Below are 16,152 nucleotides of genomic sequence, written 5' to 3' on the forward strand. Positions count from 1 at the left end.
TGAACTCCTGGTTTCAAACCATTCTCTTGCCTCAGCCTCATAATTGTGTGGAAGCCAGGCCCATGCCAGCCAGGGTCACTCAGTTTTGTTTTTTCGTGTTCTTTTGTTTCTGTTGTTGGGTTTTTTGTTTGTTTGGTTTGGTTTGGTTTTTAGAGACAGGGTTTCTCTGTGTAGCCCTGGCTGTCCTGGAGCTCACTTTGTAGACCAGGCTGGCCTCGAACACAGAAATCCGCCTGCCTATGTCTCCCAAGTGCTGGGATTACAGGCGTGCGCCACCACCGCCTGGCGTTCACTCAGTTTTATACTTAACTGTTACCTGTTTTACAGCTGTGAAGAAAGTCCACACAATTCTTGATATCCAGGCCATGCGACTTTCAATGCTGAGCCTGGGTTTTTAAACTGCCTCTTCCCCACACACTAGCTTGAAGCGAATTGGCCAGGCTAAGGTAGAAGGCTAGGTAGACAGGTGGATGGAATAAGTGAATGGTCTGTAGGTGCTCATCGAAGCTAGAATGGATCCCAGCCTCACCCGGGCACTGCCTCAGTTGGAGTCTTCAGGTGGTGCTACCAGGGACCACATAAAAGAGGGAAGGTTGGGGTGGCCAGGTTCTCTGAGAACAATGGTGGTCCTAAGCGGAAGCCAAGGCCTGGACCCCACTGTGCCTTCGTCTGGCACCCTAGCATCCAATGCACTCAACAAAGACCAGGTGAAATTTTAGAAAGACCAGGTAAACATTTAGCTCGGCTGTCTACCTGGCAGGCAGAGGATGCTAGGGAAATGTTTGACAAATGGGTGACCCTGCTGAGGGTTCCTTCCTTTGCCTGTTGACCCAAGGAGTTATCTTCTTGTCTCAGGACCTTAGAGCGCCAGGGAACACCCTGGGCGTGGCGAGGGCGGGTTCCGACTAAGAGGGTGGAGTCTAGAGTTGAAAATCCAGGGAGTTGGGCGGGGCCTAAGGCCCGGGGGCAGGGCCGGGAGCCCGAGGGCGGGTCGGTCTCTTGGGCTGCCTGGCTGCTCCAGGGAGTTCGGGTTCCCTAGCGCTCGATCAGGAGAGGCTGCGGCTGGGTCGGGGCGCGGATGCTGGAAATTCACATCCCCTCTGTGGGGCCCGAGGCCGAAGAGCCCAGGCAGAGTCCAGAGAAAGGCCACATGGTGAGCGAAGAGTGTGTGCGGGGATCTACCGAATACTCTTGTGACCAGCTCAAAAGGGACCCAGGACTCAGGGCTTGGGCTAGGACATTCTTCACAAAGGTTCAGGGTTACTTGCTTTTGTCAGTCCCTTGGTCTGGGCTCTTGGGTCGCGTAGGGCAAAGCTTTTTCTTTCAGGTGTGTGTTGGGTTCGGAAGGGGTTCCCCTGAGCCGTGACACGCCAAGTCGGCTTTGTGCCTTTCAAACATCAGAAATTGGGCGCGTCTCGCGGCGCGGGTCCTACTGCATCCTTTGGACCCGCCGCCCGCACTCCTCCGCCCGCCAGGTGTTCCAAGTGGAGGTGCTGTACAGCGGACGCAGACACACCGTGCCGCGGCGCTACAGCGAGTTCCACGCTCTACACAAGAGGGTGAGATGTCGCGGACTACCCACTGATCTGGCTCCAGGCCAGGTCCCTGGTTGGCAGGCGAAAGAGCTCTGGTCCCAGCTTCTGGTTGGCTATCCCCCATTACTGTCCCAGCCCCCTCCCTACCCCCCACCCCCAGAAGGTGCGACTACCCCAGGGTTGCGGGGACCCTCGCCGGGAGGAAACAATAGCTAGAGCCCAGCTCAGACTGATCTTGTCCGTCTGCGCCCTTTCCACTCTCTGGCTTGTCACTTCTGTCTTCACTGCCTCTTGCCAGCTGTCCCACGTTGAAACTTAAAGATTATAGAGGGGACTGGAGAAAGTCCTCAGCTAGGTGCAGTGGGCTTGAGTGTCTTGCTGGGATCTCACCTCGGTAACTGATGTACAGATCAAGAAACGGTACAAAGTGCCCGACTTTCCCTCAAAACGCCTACCCAACTGGAGGAGCAGAGGATTGGAACAGCGCCGGCAGGGCTTGGAGACCTACATCCAGGTTTGCACGCTTGGTTGCCCCTAAGCCTGAGGGACCAGGGGAGACCCAGTTAGAGATGTGTGAGTGTGTGGGGCCCACAATCTCAGACTCTAATTTTCCAAATGAGTACTTTTCTATCTGGGTTACTAAAAGTTTCGAATTATCCGACAAGTAGATTCTTCACCCCTAGGGTAAGATGCTGTGTTTTCTTCATGAGGTGTATGTGGACTCATTCTTCTGACAGTGATAGCTGTTATTTCACTAACCTGCTTAAACCTTGGGGCCAGCCTTTGCAGTCCATTAGAATGGCCCTACGTTTGGTCTAATAATATTTGTTTCCACTGCCTTGAAATTCTTAATTATTTTGGAACAAATGTCCTCAAAATTTTTGCTGGATCTGATCGCAGACTTTGTCTTCTCCTCTAGGGCATCCTGTACCTGAATCAGGATGTGCCCAAGGAGTTACTGGAATTCTTGAGACTTAGACACTTCCCTGCAGACTCCAAGGCGAGCCGCTGGAGGTAAGGACAGCCCCGCTCCGGGGCCCTGAAGACCAAGCTTTTCTCACTCTCCCGTGCACAGGGCCCTGGCCTGGCTGCCATACACGGCTTCCCTCATCACCTTCCCTGACGTGGAACAGGGGCTGGGTTTGGCAGACAGCTTTGGTCACTCTGTCTAGCCTCCACCTCCTGAACTAGGCTTGTTACAAAATAGAAGCTACAGTCCCCTGGGCTACTGTGTCTCCACCCACTCCTCACCTCCCCTGGGTATCCTCAAGCAACTTAGTGTTTCTTTTCTTTTCAGCACCCTGGGGGAATTCCTGCCTAGTGACACCAGGCAAGTCAAAGTCCTGCCCTAAAGGCCTGCTGACCCCTGGTGGTTGTGTGCTAGGAGGCAGGCCAACAGCCCGTTTGCTAGTCCCCTCCTTTTCCTTTGTGGGTCCCTGATGCTTTTGGTCCTCAGTGTCCATCCCATGAGTCTTTGCGTTGCCACCTCTCCACTCTCACGGATCACAACTCTTCTCACACAGCTCACAGCTGCACCATCGGCCAGTCCTTGGCTTCCGTATGGATCCCTACGTTTACACCCCTTCCCCAGGTGAGACTGATCTAAGTTCCCATCAGCACCTCCCTCCTGTCCTCTGGGGTTACCACCAGCGGCTCCTGTAACAGGCAGCTTGCTTTGTACCTTCATAGAAATTAGTGCCATACAGCTGGCTCACCAGGTCTCTCTGTTCCCCTGGGGCCTGTCTTCAAAAGCTATTATGAATTGATGTGGAAGAGGGAAGGCCAACAGCTAGTTCTGGGCAGACAGCGAGCCTGCGGGCAGCTCCAAGTGCTGCAAGCTGAAGGCCAGGCATCTCCTCCACCAGCTCCTCCCTCACTCTCTCTCCCACAGAACCTCTCCCGGAAGTGGTGGTGGCTGGTGTGCTCCAGGGGCTCTATGGCTTCAGCATCAGCCCGGCACCAGCCCTGCCCCGCCCCGCCCCAGCCCAGCCAGAGGCTAAACATCATCCTGCTCCATCGTTAACGCCCTGACTAGCTCAGACTTTGGGCCACCTTTCAGGACAGCTAAGTGCCTCAGTTCTAGGAGTTCCATATAGGAAACTGGGTCTGCCTTTGGACTAGGCTGAGGCTCTGTAGTGCCCATGCCCACTCAAAGCTCTGAACTTGGTTTGCACTGACAGCTGTAGCTGGTAGAACTCAAGACTCTTAAAGTGTGAGGTAATTTCAGAGGTAGGCTGAGAAGCTCAGGCTGACAGGTGAAAGCAGCTTTGGGGGAGGCGCAGGAGCTAGGTAGCTAGAAAGCCTCTGTCCGATGACCAGTGGGTAGGGTGCACTAGTACAGACTCAGGCAGGAACCCGGGGAAGGAGCATTCCACCAGATAGCAGACTCAGGACAGGCGCTATATACACCCGCAAACAGCCCACACCTAAGTTATAAAAAAAACAAAACACTTTATTGATCAGCATTGGTAGGAGTTTTCTATAAAAATCAGGCCTGTGGAATGTGAGGGGCGTGGTCGCCCCATCAGATGGAAGCACTGGGGCCAGGGTGGCACAGGCTTGTGACTGGCTACCTTCACCTGTGCGGGTATGGACAGGACCCGCAGACAGCTGCTTAGAGGCTGAGTCCCCGAGGTGCTCTACTCCTTGGCAATGGCAAAGGGCTTCTCCACTTCGATCTTGCCGCAGTCTGCGATGACCACGTCCTTCAGCGGCTTGTCGCGACTGTCTGTCTTGGTGCTCTCCACCTTCCGTACTACATCCTAGAAAAGAAAGTGGGAAAGGAGAGGTTGGGTGGGGGTCAAGAGGCAACTAGTGGGAGAGAGCCCCAGCGAGTGGCTTAGTGCTGAACTCTTGGGATGAAGACTGAAACCAAAGGAGTCAGAAGCTCAGGAACTGAGGTGAACTGAGTCAGGGTGAACACAGAACATGTTACATATATTACACAGCTGACCCAACACTGCTCTGATGTGAGTCTGATCATTCCTGACTCATCGAGTGACCAAACAGCCACTGCAGCTAGACAAACTCAAGGGCTTCTGGATGGGTTGTCTGGGGCCTAGAAGGACTTAGAACCACGAGGCACCTGGATGCAGGCTTGGTATCAAGTATTTTTTTCCTCCTGATTGTGGTGCTGGGATTAACCTGGCCCCAAGCTTTCTAGGTCAAGCAGCCAGCCATGGACCTCTTGAGCGTGCTCTCTGGCTCTCCAGCCTAGCCTTTGATTCTGAGTCAAGTGCTCCTCTTGCCTCAGCCCCCTGAAAGCTAGGACCACGGGCATGGACATGGACATGGGCATGGGCAAGGCACCCAGCCACTGTTTATTCTTGGCACTTCCCCACCTTTGGGGAAAGAATTTCCTACTTGAAGCCCTTGCCTGTTCTAGCTGTGTCCTTGGTAACCTCCGCTTCTAAACTCACCATGCCCTCTAGAACTTTGCCGAAAACCACATGCTTGCCATCCAGCCACGAGGTCTTGACTGTGGTGATGAAGAACTGGGAGCCATTGGTGTCTTTGCCTGCATTGGCCATGCTCACCCACCCAGGCCCGTAGTGCTTCAGCTTGAAGTTCTCATCTGGGAAGCGCTCACCATAGATGCTCTTTCCTGGGGAGAGATGGAGCAGGTCAGGGAGGTGAGACGACCCAAAACAGGAGGTGCTTGGGCGAGGATCTGTCCTTGTTAGGCTGGGCTTGAGTGCCAAACAAGGGCATAAGAACAGCCATCTTATCTTCTACCCAAGCCACCAGGACCGAGACCACCTGGGGTGTGAGGCCGGGTTGAAAGAGATGCCATGCTGCGTGCGGGACACTGGGAGCATGGGTGTGTGGGTGTAGACTCCTTCAGAACAGTGCTGCTGTGGCCAACCAGATTACCTTCCCGGGATTACAAGATGGGTGCAGCTGCGGTGAGGATTGGCTGCAGGAGGAAAAATAGGAAACGAGGCTCCTGGTTGTTTTTGAAGAGGCAAGAGCCTCTTACCAAGGAACATAAAATAAAAGATGCTCACGAATGTTTGTCATTGTGTGGGACAGGTCCAGGGCCATGACAGTGAGCACAGAGCCTCACACCCTTTCCAGGATCCTGGTTGCCAAGTTGGTTTCCCCATTACCCACCAGTAGACTACTGGGCCTGAGAACACTCGCACATCCTCTCAGGCTGGTGGGGTGGCCTGGTATGTACAGCAACCTGCTGCCAGGCATGGAACCAACAGGGCAGAAGAAGGAACTGACTCCTCTAAGTTTTCTCTGACTTTAACAGGCATGCATGTCAGGTGCTAGCCAACCCCATACATGCTCATAGGCGGCCAGTGTGACGGAGAATGGCATTAGCCCAGCACTCAGGATGCAGATCTCTAGGCGTTCCAGGCCAGTGACGCTCAGTGACTAACTTCCTCTGCCCTTAGCTCACCAGTGCACATCCCACAGCCCCTCGGGATGCCTCAGGTCAGGGACTGCCTTGGCCGGACACTGAACAGGGAGATGTGGTTGACTGTGCAGCCTCCGGGGAGGCAGAGAACCAAGATTAGACTAGATGGCTAGAGGTGGCCTGTTTCCTGCAATAGCTTCTTGCTGGATACTGACTGCTAAGACTTCCTATTTGATTTCCATCCTTGGAAATCCATGGGATTTTAATTGCCCCATTCCAAAAATCCAATCTATATATATCCTTAGCTTTATTCTCATCCTCAAGTCACAAAAAAAAAAAAAAAAAGGAAAGAAAGAAATTTGTATTTTAACCTTTATGATGGTAAATATAAACCACACTTAATTTATCACAGCACAGCCGGGCGTGGTGCACGCCTGTAATCCCAGCACTTGGGAGGCAGAGGCAGGCGGATTTCTGAGCTCGAGGCCAGCCTGGTCTACAGAGTGAGTTCCAGGACAGTCAGGGCTACACAGAGAAACCCTGTCTCCAAAAAAGCAAAATAAAACCAAAAAAAAAAAAAAAAAAAAAAAAATCACAGCACTTACATTCATCTGCCTTCCAAATGGTTAAGCTTCATGCCTATCAATTTTTTATTTTTTCTGAGATTCTGTTTAGCCCTGGCTGTCACTAACTTTGTAGACCAGTCTGGGTTCAAACTCAGAGATCCATATGTCTCTGCCACTGAATGTGCCACCAGTTTGAGTGTATGGGTGTTTTACATACATATATGTTTGTGTACCCTACATATGCCTGAGAGCAGAAGAGGGTGTCAGATTCCCTAGAACTGGAATTACAAACAGTTATGAGTCAACTCATGGGAATGGAGCCCAGGACCCCTGCCCCTGCAAGTACTCTCATTTCTCTAGCCCCTGGTGTGCTAAAATTGACCAGGCCAGTCTTGAAGTTAATCTAGAACCTCCTGTCTTAACCTGAGCACAGAGGTTACAGGCACACACCACTACACTTCTTCAGTTCTCCACCTTTACTTATTTCTTGTGTGTATGAGTGTGTGTGTGTGTGTGGGGGGGGGGGGTGCATGTGATCATGCCACAATGCGTGTATAGCTGCCAGAGGACACTTGGCAGAAGTCAGTTCTCTTTTTCCAACGTTTGAGACCCAGGAAACAAAGTCACGTCATCAGCCTCGACATCAAGTATCTTTACCCACCTTTCTGGCCCTTCCTGATCCCCACCTCCCTCTCCTTTGCACTGGGTCCCCTTCAAAGAAGGGTACAGTTATCTCAATGCAAGAGGAGCCGGCCTCCAGAGTAGGACCATGTCAGACTCTTCTGCTCAGAGGCCCTGAAGTTACCTCCTGTGCCGTCTCCCCTGGTGAAGTCTCCGCCCTGGATCATGAAGTCCTTGATGACACGGTGGAACTTGCTGTTTTTGTAGCCAAATCCTTTCTGCAAAGAGGGAAGACAGGGAGGGAGAATGAGGCCACATGCAGATGTCCGACGGGCCTGCAGCCTTGCCTACAGCTCTTTCTGGGGAGAGTGGCTCTCTAGCCTCTGCCCTTCCACAGTTCCCGGATGATATAGCGCAGGCCATGGATGCCTCATTCTCTCTGTGTTCTCCTAAGAACAAATTTTTTTCTTTTTAAAAAACTGATTACTTGCGGGGTGGTTGGTGGCGCATGCCTGTAATCCCAACACTCTGGGAGGCAGAGGCAGGCGGATTTCTGATTTTGAGGCCAGCCTGGTCTACAGAGTGAGTTCCAGACAGCCAGGGCTACACAGAGAAACCCTGTCTCAAAAAAATCAAATCCAAAAAAAACCCAAAAAACAATAACAAAAAAAAATTGATTACTCAGCTGTGTGTGCACAAGCCTTTAATCCCAGCAATTAGGAGTCAGGCAGGTTCTAGGCTAGCCTGGTCTACAGAGTGAGTTCCAGGATGACCAGAGTTAGCCAACCCCCACCCCACCCCCAAAAAGCTTTTATTCCAAAACTAGTCATATCACATGGTCTAAGAACATTCAAATAAAAACTCACATAAAATCAGATGTTAAAGATTACTCTTTAAACATAACAGCCACACAGTAGCATGTTTGTCTATGTTCTCTCCAACATAAAACCACATTAACACTTCAGCGGCCACCAAACCATTTGGCACAGTTAACTGTGAAGCTGCCAAACTGTGGGCAACCAAGGCCGGGAATAAGTCATTGCAGCTCCAGGGCCTTCTCAAAATTAAAAACTGAATCCCTTTATTCCCACTTAATATACAAAAATATCTGGTCCTCAGGGAAGCCCGCTAATGACAGCTATCAGTGGGCCACATTCTGAAGTCCTGGCTGCTTCCACCTTACTGTGTGGGGTTGCCTACCTTGTACCAGCCGCTTACCTCTCCTGTAGCCAAGGCTACAAAATTATCCACTGTTTTTGGAACGGTCTTTCCAAAGAGTCCAAAGACCACTCGTCCTACAGGTTCATCTCCAATTTGTAAGTCAAAGAATACCTAAGGAAAGTGAACAGTCCAAGCTTGGCCTTTACAGAGTCCTTGGGGAGAAGAGAGCCTGAGAAATTACCCCATGAGAGAGAACAAAGCCTAAAACTGTGGCTGAGTCTGATTCTGATGGAGGCAAAACCCTTGAAATCCAATGAACAAATCCACTGAACGGGCTGGAGAAATGGCTCAGCTGTTATGAGCATCTGCTGCTTTCCCAGACCACACACCTTCTGTTCTCAGCACCTAGATGGTGGCTACAACCATCTGCACACTTATGAAAGCTCTATATGTCTCCAACCCCAGTACCAGGGAGTGAAGAGGTGGCAGCCCACTGCAGGAAAGCTGTCCACCACTGAGCTAATAACCCCAGGCATTAATCTTGCTAAATTGTAATCTCCAAGTAGCTGGGAGTACATATACGCCACAGCACTCGGATTGCTGCATTACTCTCCATCTCAAGAAATTACACACTGGCCTTAGGGTTTAGGGGAAAATTCGGTTGCAGCCAAGCCTGAAGACCTGAGACCCAACATGATGTAAGTAGAGAATCGAAGTCTGCAAATTGTCCTCTGACCTCTACAGTTGCGCTGTGCTACCTGAGTCCCGTCTCCCTACTAAGTAAATAATGTAACATTTTAAAAGTTTTCGCTCTCAAGACTACAGAATAGCAATCTGTGCTCTTTCAATGACTCCAGATTATAGACACAGACATTAAAAGGGGGAAATACATAAGGAGATCTCTGTGCTTGCAAGTTCTAACTATATTTACTGTGTGTGCTACAAAACACAGTAAACTAGAGTGAGCATAGTAAAAGAAGGTTCGGCAATCCTGATCCGTCACCATTTCCCGGCAATGCAGGGTTTGTGCAAAGGGAGGGTCCTGAGGATGTCCGTGCTGGCCAAAGCTGGGCATCCTGGGGGGGGGGTGGTGGCTGGGGGAATCTGGGTTATTCTCTAGTTTGAGTAGGTAGGGCGAGTCTGGCTTCAAGAAATCAAAGTCGACCCAAGGAAGAGCTGAACAAGAACAAGGACGCTCAGGTCGGAACTACTGGGCCAGACCCGCTCCGGCTTGAGCCGGACCGAAGGCGGCGGAAGGCAGGCCTCGCTGGTGAGGGGAGCCCAGACCTTGACTGTGACTTTAGGTCCCTTCTTCTTATCGTTGGCCACGGAGGGTCCCGGCAGCAAAAGGAAGACGACGGAGCCCACGATCAGGGCGGCGGCGAAGAGCACCTTCATATTGCGCTCCGAGAGGCGCAGCATCCACCGGCAGCAGTAAGAGCGGTCGGGGCAGCCCGGACCGGAAAAGGGTGTGGACGCGCAGCGTGCGCGCTGCCGCCCAGGCGTGGGGCGGGCCCGGGGCCGCGGGCGGTCTCGCAGCGCCAGGAGCGCGCCACGTTCTCCCTGCGCAGCAACGCGGTGGTAGGCGCCGCCGCGGGCGGGGCTGTGGGTGGCTGCCACGTTACAGCCCTCTGATTGGGTATGTCAAGGCGGGGCGCGGAAGGCGGCGTTGGGATTGGTCTCAGAAAGACAGACTACGCACCCCAGCTTGCCTTGCGACCCGACCAGCCCACCCAACTTTTAGGCGTTTGTCTCCGTGTGTGAATGCCAGTCGCTACCAAATTTGGAGGTGGTCTTCAAAGAACTGGACACTCTTAACCTTAGCGCTAGGGGTTGAATTTAGCAGTTGAGCGTTACGGCATAGCCTTCTATATCTTCTATAATACTTACCTTGCTTGGAGATCGGGAGTAGTGGCTCACACCTATCATCCCAGCACTGGGCAGGGTGGGTGAGTTGGAGGCCAGCCTGGGCTACAGAGTGACTACTAGTTCTCCTTAGGGTTGAGGTGAGACCTTATCTTAAACACGACAGGTTATGGTAGTAAGTCTCTTTAATCCCAGCACTTTGGAGGAAGAAGCAGAAAGATTTCTGTGAGTTTAAGAATGCTTCTAGCCGGGCGGTGGTGGCGCACGCCTGTAATCCCAGCACTCTGGGAGGCAGAGGCAGGTGGATTTCTGAGTTCGAGGCCAGCCTCGTCTACCGAGTGAGTTCCAGGACAGCCAGGGCTATACAGAGAAACTCTGTCTGGGGGGGGGGGGGAGGCGGGGGGGGGGAAGACTGCTTCTATGTAGTTAGTTTCTGGCTAGCAAGCGTTCATAGTAACACCTATGCCTGGGAACAAAAAAGGGGTGGGGTCGAGGGGTGAAGAGCTGCCTCAGTGTGTTAATGCTCTTGCTCCACAATCATGAGGACCTGAATTTGGATCCAGCTCTAAAAGTAGATCATGGCCGTACTTTATAACTCTAATCCTGGTGCTGTAAGAGTGCTGGACATAGGGGAGTTTGACTGACTTTGAGGTAGAGATCCTGTCTCAAAAAGAAAGTAGAGAATGATAAGACCTCTGCACATATGTGCATGTACATCCTCCCAATACACACACACGCTTCCATTTTTAGTTTTTTTGGTTCTGTTTTCTTTTTCGAGACAGGGTTTCTCTGTGTAGTCCTGACTGTCCTGAACTCACTCTGTAGACCAGGCTGGCCTCGAACTCAGAAATCCGCCTGCCTCTGCCTCCCAAGTGCTGGGATTACAGGCGTGCACCACCACGCCCAGCTTGGGAGCATGGGTTTCTTTTTTGTTTGTTTGTTTGTTTTTTATTTTTTATTTTTTTTGCTTTTTTGGATTTAGGTTTTTTTCGAGACAGGGTTTCTCTGTGTAGCCCTGGCTGTCCTGGAACTCACTCTGTAGACCAGGCTGGCCTCGAACTCAGAAATCTGCCTGCTTCTGCCTCCCAGAGTGCTGGGATTACAGGAGTGCGCCACCACCTCCCGACCAGGGGTTTCTAATAAGCAGAAAAGCAAACTCTTTTGCAAAATACATAGGACCTCTTTCATAAGAATGGGTTATATTGACTAATATACAGTGCCCAGGAGTCTGGGGAATTCTGGATGAGGGCTGGCTTCACAGAATAGCAAAAGATCACTAGGTCATTTCTTCCATTGAAGAAAAAATAAAATCCCTGTGTGTTTAAAAATTCTGGTTTATCTGGTTTTGTCTGTAAGTGGATAGACGTCTTGCCCTGTACACAATTTTATAGTTTAAAACTATGTAACTTGGTCTGTGTTAGCATTCTGTCTAAACTCCACCCCACAGTTACCTGGCAACAGACAGGTAGGCCTGACCCGCTGTAAAAGGGAATCCTTGCCCCTCCTCTCGCTCTCTTGTGCTCTTCCCTTCTTTTTTTTTTTTTTTTTTTTTTTTTTTTGCAGTCATGTTTTTTTATTTTTGGTTTTTCGAGACAGGGTTCTCTGTATAGCCTTGGCTGTCCTGGAACTCACTCTGTAGACCAGGCTGGCCTCGAACCCAGAAATCCACCTGCCTCTGCCTCCCAGAGTGCTGGGATTAAAGACATACCCCACCATCACCTGGCCCCTTTAAAACTTTTTTATTGTATTTTTTTACTTTGTTTTTAAATTTTTAAAAATTTAAAAGTAATTCATTTAATTTTAGGTGCATTAGTGTTTTTGCCTGTGATGTGTTTATAAAAAGATAAAGAGAGGGGGGATATGTTTGGTGGACATGTAGTGAGGTGTGGGGGAAGGGGTGCCTCCGAGGGCCCACGCTGAGGCAGGCATCCCTTCTCTCCCCCCCCCCCCAAGGGACCAGCCACATGTATAGTATAGAATAGGGTTTATTTAGGGCATGGGGAGGGGAGTTAGGGTAATAGAGAGAAGGCTGGCCATGAGCATGTGTGGAGAGGGGGATGGGAAAGGAGGGGCAAACAGCTCCTTTCATGTTTTTATAGTGGCTCAGGCCTACCTGGCTGAGGCCCAGTAACTGGGGTGCAGCTTAGAATGCTAACAGCCTGGAACTACAGTAGCACACACATGTGTGCTGGGAATTGCACCCAGCTCCTTTGGAAGAACAGCTAGTGCTCATTAAACACTGGGCCATCTCTCTAGCTCTGATTTTTTTTTTTTTTTTTGAGTTAGGGTCTCTCTATGTAGCCCTGGTTGGCCTGAAACTTGCTATGTAAACCAGGTTGGTTCAGAGATCTCCCTGCCTCTGCCTCCAGAGTGTTGTCATTAGAGGTATGTGCCTATAATGACCCACATGAGATAGTTATTGACAACCACATTGATAAGCCAATTAAAAAATTTAAGTCCATTTTTATGATGGCTAGACCAAGAGTGGGCTTATATCTGAAAAGTCTCTTGGTGCCTAAGTTCAGGAGTACAGAATTTTGTTTTGTTTTTTCTGTTGTGTGGTTTTTCTTGTTTGTTTTGTTGTTGTTGTTTGTTTTGTTTTTCAGACAAGGTTTCATTGTGTAGGCTGTCGTAGAAACTTACTTTGTAGAACAGACTGGCCTTGAACTCAGAGATCTGCCTGCCTTTGCTTCCCAAGTGCTGGAATTAAAGATATGCACCACTACAATCTGGTTAGATAAGTTGTTTTTGTTTTGTTCATTAAAAAACAATTTGCTGAAATACATAGATAGTTTGTCTGCAGGTACATCTACACACCAGAAGACAGCATCAGTTAGTTGTGAGCTGCCATGTGGGTGCTAGGAATTGAACTCAGGGCCTTCGGAAGAGCAGTGAGTGCTATTAGCACCGAGTCATCTCTCCAGCCCTCTAGATAGGGAGTTTTAATGGCAAGTCCCACAATGGAACAGACTTGGCTATGGGAACCATGAGTGGCCAAGACCAGACAAAATGTGTCTGGCAGAAAAATTTCTCTTTCTCCCTTTTAAAAAAATAATTGACAGAAAATTTTATCTCTCTTTTTATGGGCTCTTTTTACATTAGTTCCAGTGAGTGTAAAGTTGCAGAGCTATTGTTCTGAGTAGTTTGTTCCCCTGGATCTTAACAGATGTTTCTGTAATTATGGAAAATGCGTTGTTTCAAAGGATTGAGAAGAAGCCATATTTATTCCACTGTGTTACTTATGGCTGTAAGTCCTTAGATGATAGGTCTAGTTTGTTTGTTAGGGTTTAGCAGTGGACTAGTACCTTGGTGGATCAGGGCCAAGGAATGCTACAAAGTCACCATGGAACAAGTGTCAGAGAAGAGGTTTATTGGGGAGGGTGCTATACCGAGGCTGCCTCTGAGCAGGGATGGAGGAGAAAGATGGCAGGCCGCGAAGCCTTTGGCATTATCAAAGTGGACAGCACATTAGCATAGGGAGAATATGCCACTTGTTGAGACAGTGGAAATGTGTGGAATTTGGCTTTGTCCAGGATGGTACTCAACTCTGTTGGACTGTGCATAGACTTTCCCCCCTTTACCTCCTATCTGCTTTTGTCCAGGGCAACTCTTACATATGGAGATCTGAGGGTCAAGAAACCTTCAGTTCTAACAAACAGTCCTTCTAAATAGGGCTGAGAAATTATTCAATAGCAGGCTGTCAGGAGCCGATTAAATTCCCATCACCCCTATATCTACCCCTCTTCCTTCATATAATAATCTTTTTGCCTGCTTCCTCTATGAGCAGACAGAAGGCTGTTGTAAAGTGTGGACAAGTGTATATGGAGGCTGCCCTTACTGGCCTTTCCAATACCACACGCCACTTAACACATCCTGCTCTGATTCCCTCTGCTATTGACAAAATGGGGCCCTACATCTCTACATGCTGAAATACTACCCTATTCAACAGATTGTATCCATTGTAAAGTCTATGAAAATCATATCACATGTGTACTGTATTACAGAGTTCTGTAAGATCTTGGATAAATGTTGTATAATTTGGGATACAAAATAGTGGAGAGACATTTAAATCAAACTGGGGTTTTTCTGAATGATTTCACAGAAATCATTGGTAATTGTTTTTGAAAGATGGAGAAAGGAAGATTTTACCTGATTGGACAGAATGAAGGCAAAGAGAGTTATGATACAATATCCAGTAATGCAACAGTAGTTTACTGAATGGTAAGGGTAATGATGGGACTGGGATGAATTCAGAGAATCTAGAGAAAAGATAAGCCAGCTTCAGTAGCTTCCCGTGCTAAGAGGAAATGGTTCTCTTTACACCGAAAACATCACTGTACCATAGAAGGATTCTGTTTTGTTTTAGAGAATAATTCCAAGGCAAACCCTTTAAGCCAAGCAGGTGTGTGTATGTGTGTGTGTGTTGGGGTGTGGGGGACGTTGAACAAGAGCCAGCCATTTATCAGAGAAAGGGGACTGATCAGGATGTGACTTAAAGTCAAACTGTCTTCATAATTTCTGGGTTCAGGGAACTGGCAGAAAAGCAGTAAGCAGTGCATAGGTTTTTTTGTTTTTGGTTTTTTTGTTTTTTTTGTTTTTTTTGTTTTTGATAGTGGAAACCTGTAGTTCTCAAATTCAAACCCTGGGGGGGGGGGGGGTTCGTGGAAGGAGTGAGAGTTTAGACTCGGTGTTCCATGTTAGGAGAGAACTTAGAAAACTCGAGAAAGGAAAAGATTAACATGGCCATTGCTCCGGCAATGGAGAGGTGGCACTAGTTGTGGGAGCTAGTGACAATTTGAGGCTGGAGAGGTGACTCTAGGAGTGGATTGGTATGACTGGAAATTTTTTATCCTAGAGAATAGGAAACTTTTTTTTGGTTTTGTTTTTTAGACAAAAAGACAAACAAAAAATAATGGCATGTGGAGGGTGCCACTCAAAGGCAGATTTTGAAAACAAAAAACAAAAAACTGCGGACACAAAAAGAACAATGGCCTGCAGAGATTGCAGTAGCAAAATCTGGAGGAAAAAGAAACAGCACCTGGACCGTACATGGTGGTGGCGCAGGCCGTTAATCCCAGCACTTGAGAGGCAAAGGCAGGTGGTTCTCTGAATTCGAGGCAAGTCTCATATGCAGAGTGAGTTCAAGGAGAGCCAGGGCTACACAGAGAAACCCTGTCTCGAAAACTAAAATAACAACAACAACAACAACAAAAAAAAAAAACAACTGGAAAAAGAAGTTAAAAAACTACAATTACTTGTACCAAACTTGTCCATCATGCATCTAATCATTCACACAGTTAGTCATTCAAGCAAAATCGAAAACAAATCTCTTCTGAGAGGCATAACCAGAATACAGCACCCCTCCCCCACTATTGGCGCCTCAATTTAGCGTGGGAGGACTGGGAACGTTTACTGTCCAAAAGCAAATTTTCCTTCCCAAACCAGGAAGAGGGCTCCTAAAAGGACTGGATCGCTGGATCTCCCTTGGGCCTATCCCATTTTTCAGAAGTCAAAGGACTCCCCTTTGGAGCGGGTCTTTATCCAGAAGGCTCCCTGTGGGGTTCGTCCTACACCGGAACCAGAAAACTAAAACTAAAATCAGAATACAGATACACCTCCTAGGAGCATCAGAAGGACTGTGCTTTAGTGTTTTAAAAACATGGCTGTCATAGACTCAAGTGAGAGTTGCAGAGCCCTGGAACTTTTGTTAGGGGGCACCTCCCTTGTACCGCCCCACCCCCACCCACCGCCCCCAGGTTAGGAAGGCCAGGAGTGCGGCAGAGTCCCTTGGAGCAGGGGGATCTCAGGGCACCTCCAATGGAATTGGAGAGAGAGAATGTGATTGACAAACACGGCCGGGCAGTGGTAGTACATGCTTTTAATCCCAGCATTTGGGAGGCAGAGACAGGTGGATTTCTGAGTTCGAGGCCAGCCTAGTCTACGGAGTGAGTTCCAGGACAGCCAGGGCTACACAGAGAAACCCTGTTTCTTTCTTTTTTTTTGGTTTTTTGAATTTGGTTTTTTGCTTGTACAGCCC

General features: G+C 49.2%; 2 protein-coding genes across 3 annotated transcripts; one reads left to right on the forward strand and one right to left on the reverse strand.

The window, feature by feature from the left end:
* The first annotated feature begins 961 nt into the window (after nt 1–961).
* Nucleotides 962–4,000, forward strand: Snx22 (sorting nexin 22). Of its 2 annotated transcripts, XM_052187977.1 has the most exons (7): nt 962–1,153; nt 1,476–1,559; nt 1,945–2,049; nt 2,455–2,549; nt 2,833–2,865; nt 3,059–3,126; nt 3,427–4,000. In XM_052187977.1, exons 1-7 carry the CDS (start codon nt 1,079–1,081, stop codon nt 3,564–3,566), a joined length of 600 nt encoding a protein of 199 aa, XP_052043937.1. In that variant the 5' UTR covers nt 962–1,078; the 3' UTR covers nt 3,567–4,000. The 2 variants fall into 2 exon arrangements, with proteins under 2 accessions (XP_052043937.1, XP_052043938.1); XM_052187978.1 differs by lacking the exon at nt 1,476–1,559.
* Ppib (peptidylprolyl isomerase B) lies at nt 3,967–9,729 on the reverse strand. Its single transcript, XM_052187976.1, has 5 exons — nt 9,537–9,729; nt 8,307–8,420; nt 7,273–7,366; nt 4,955–5,139; nt 3,967–4,297 (listed from the first exon to the last, which is right to left on the reverse strand). The coding sequence occupies exons 1-5, from the start codon at nt 9,669–9,671 to the stop codon at nt 4,175–4,177; spliced, it is 651 nt and encodes a 216-aa protein (XP_052043936.1). The 5' UTR covers nt 9,672–9,729; the 3' UTR covers nt 3,967–4,174.
* Nucleotides 9,730–16,152: the final 6,423 nt, after the last annotated feature.

Source organism: Apodemus sylvaticus, chromosome 7 (genome assembly GCF_947179515.1).
Source record: "Apodemus sylvaticus chromosome 7, mApoSyl1.1, whole genome shotgun sequence".
NCBI classification, from domain to species: Eukaryota; Metazoa; Chordata; class Mammalia; order Rodentia; family Muridae; genus Apodemus; species Apodemus sylvaticus.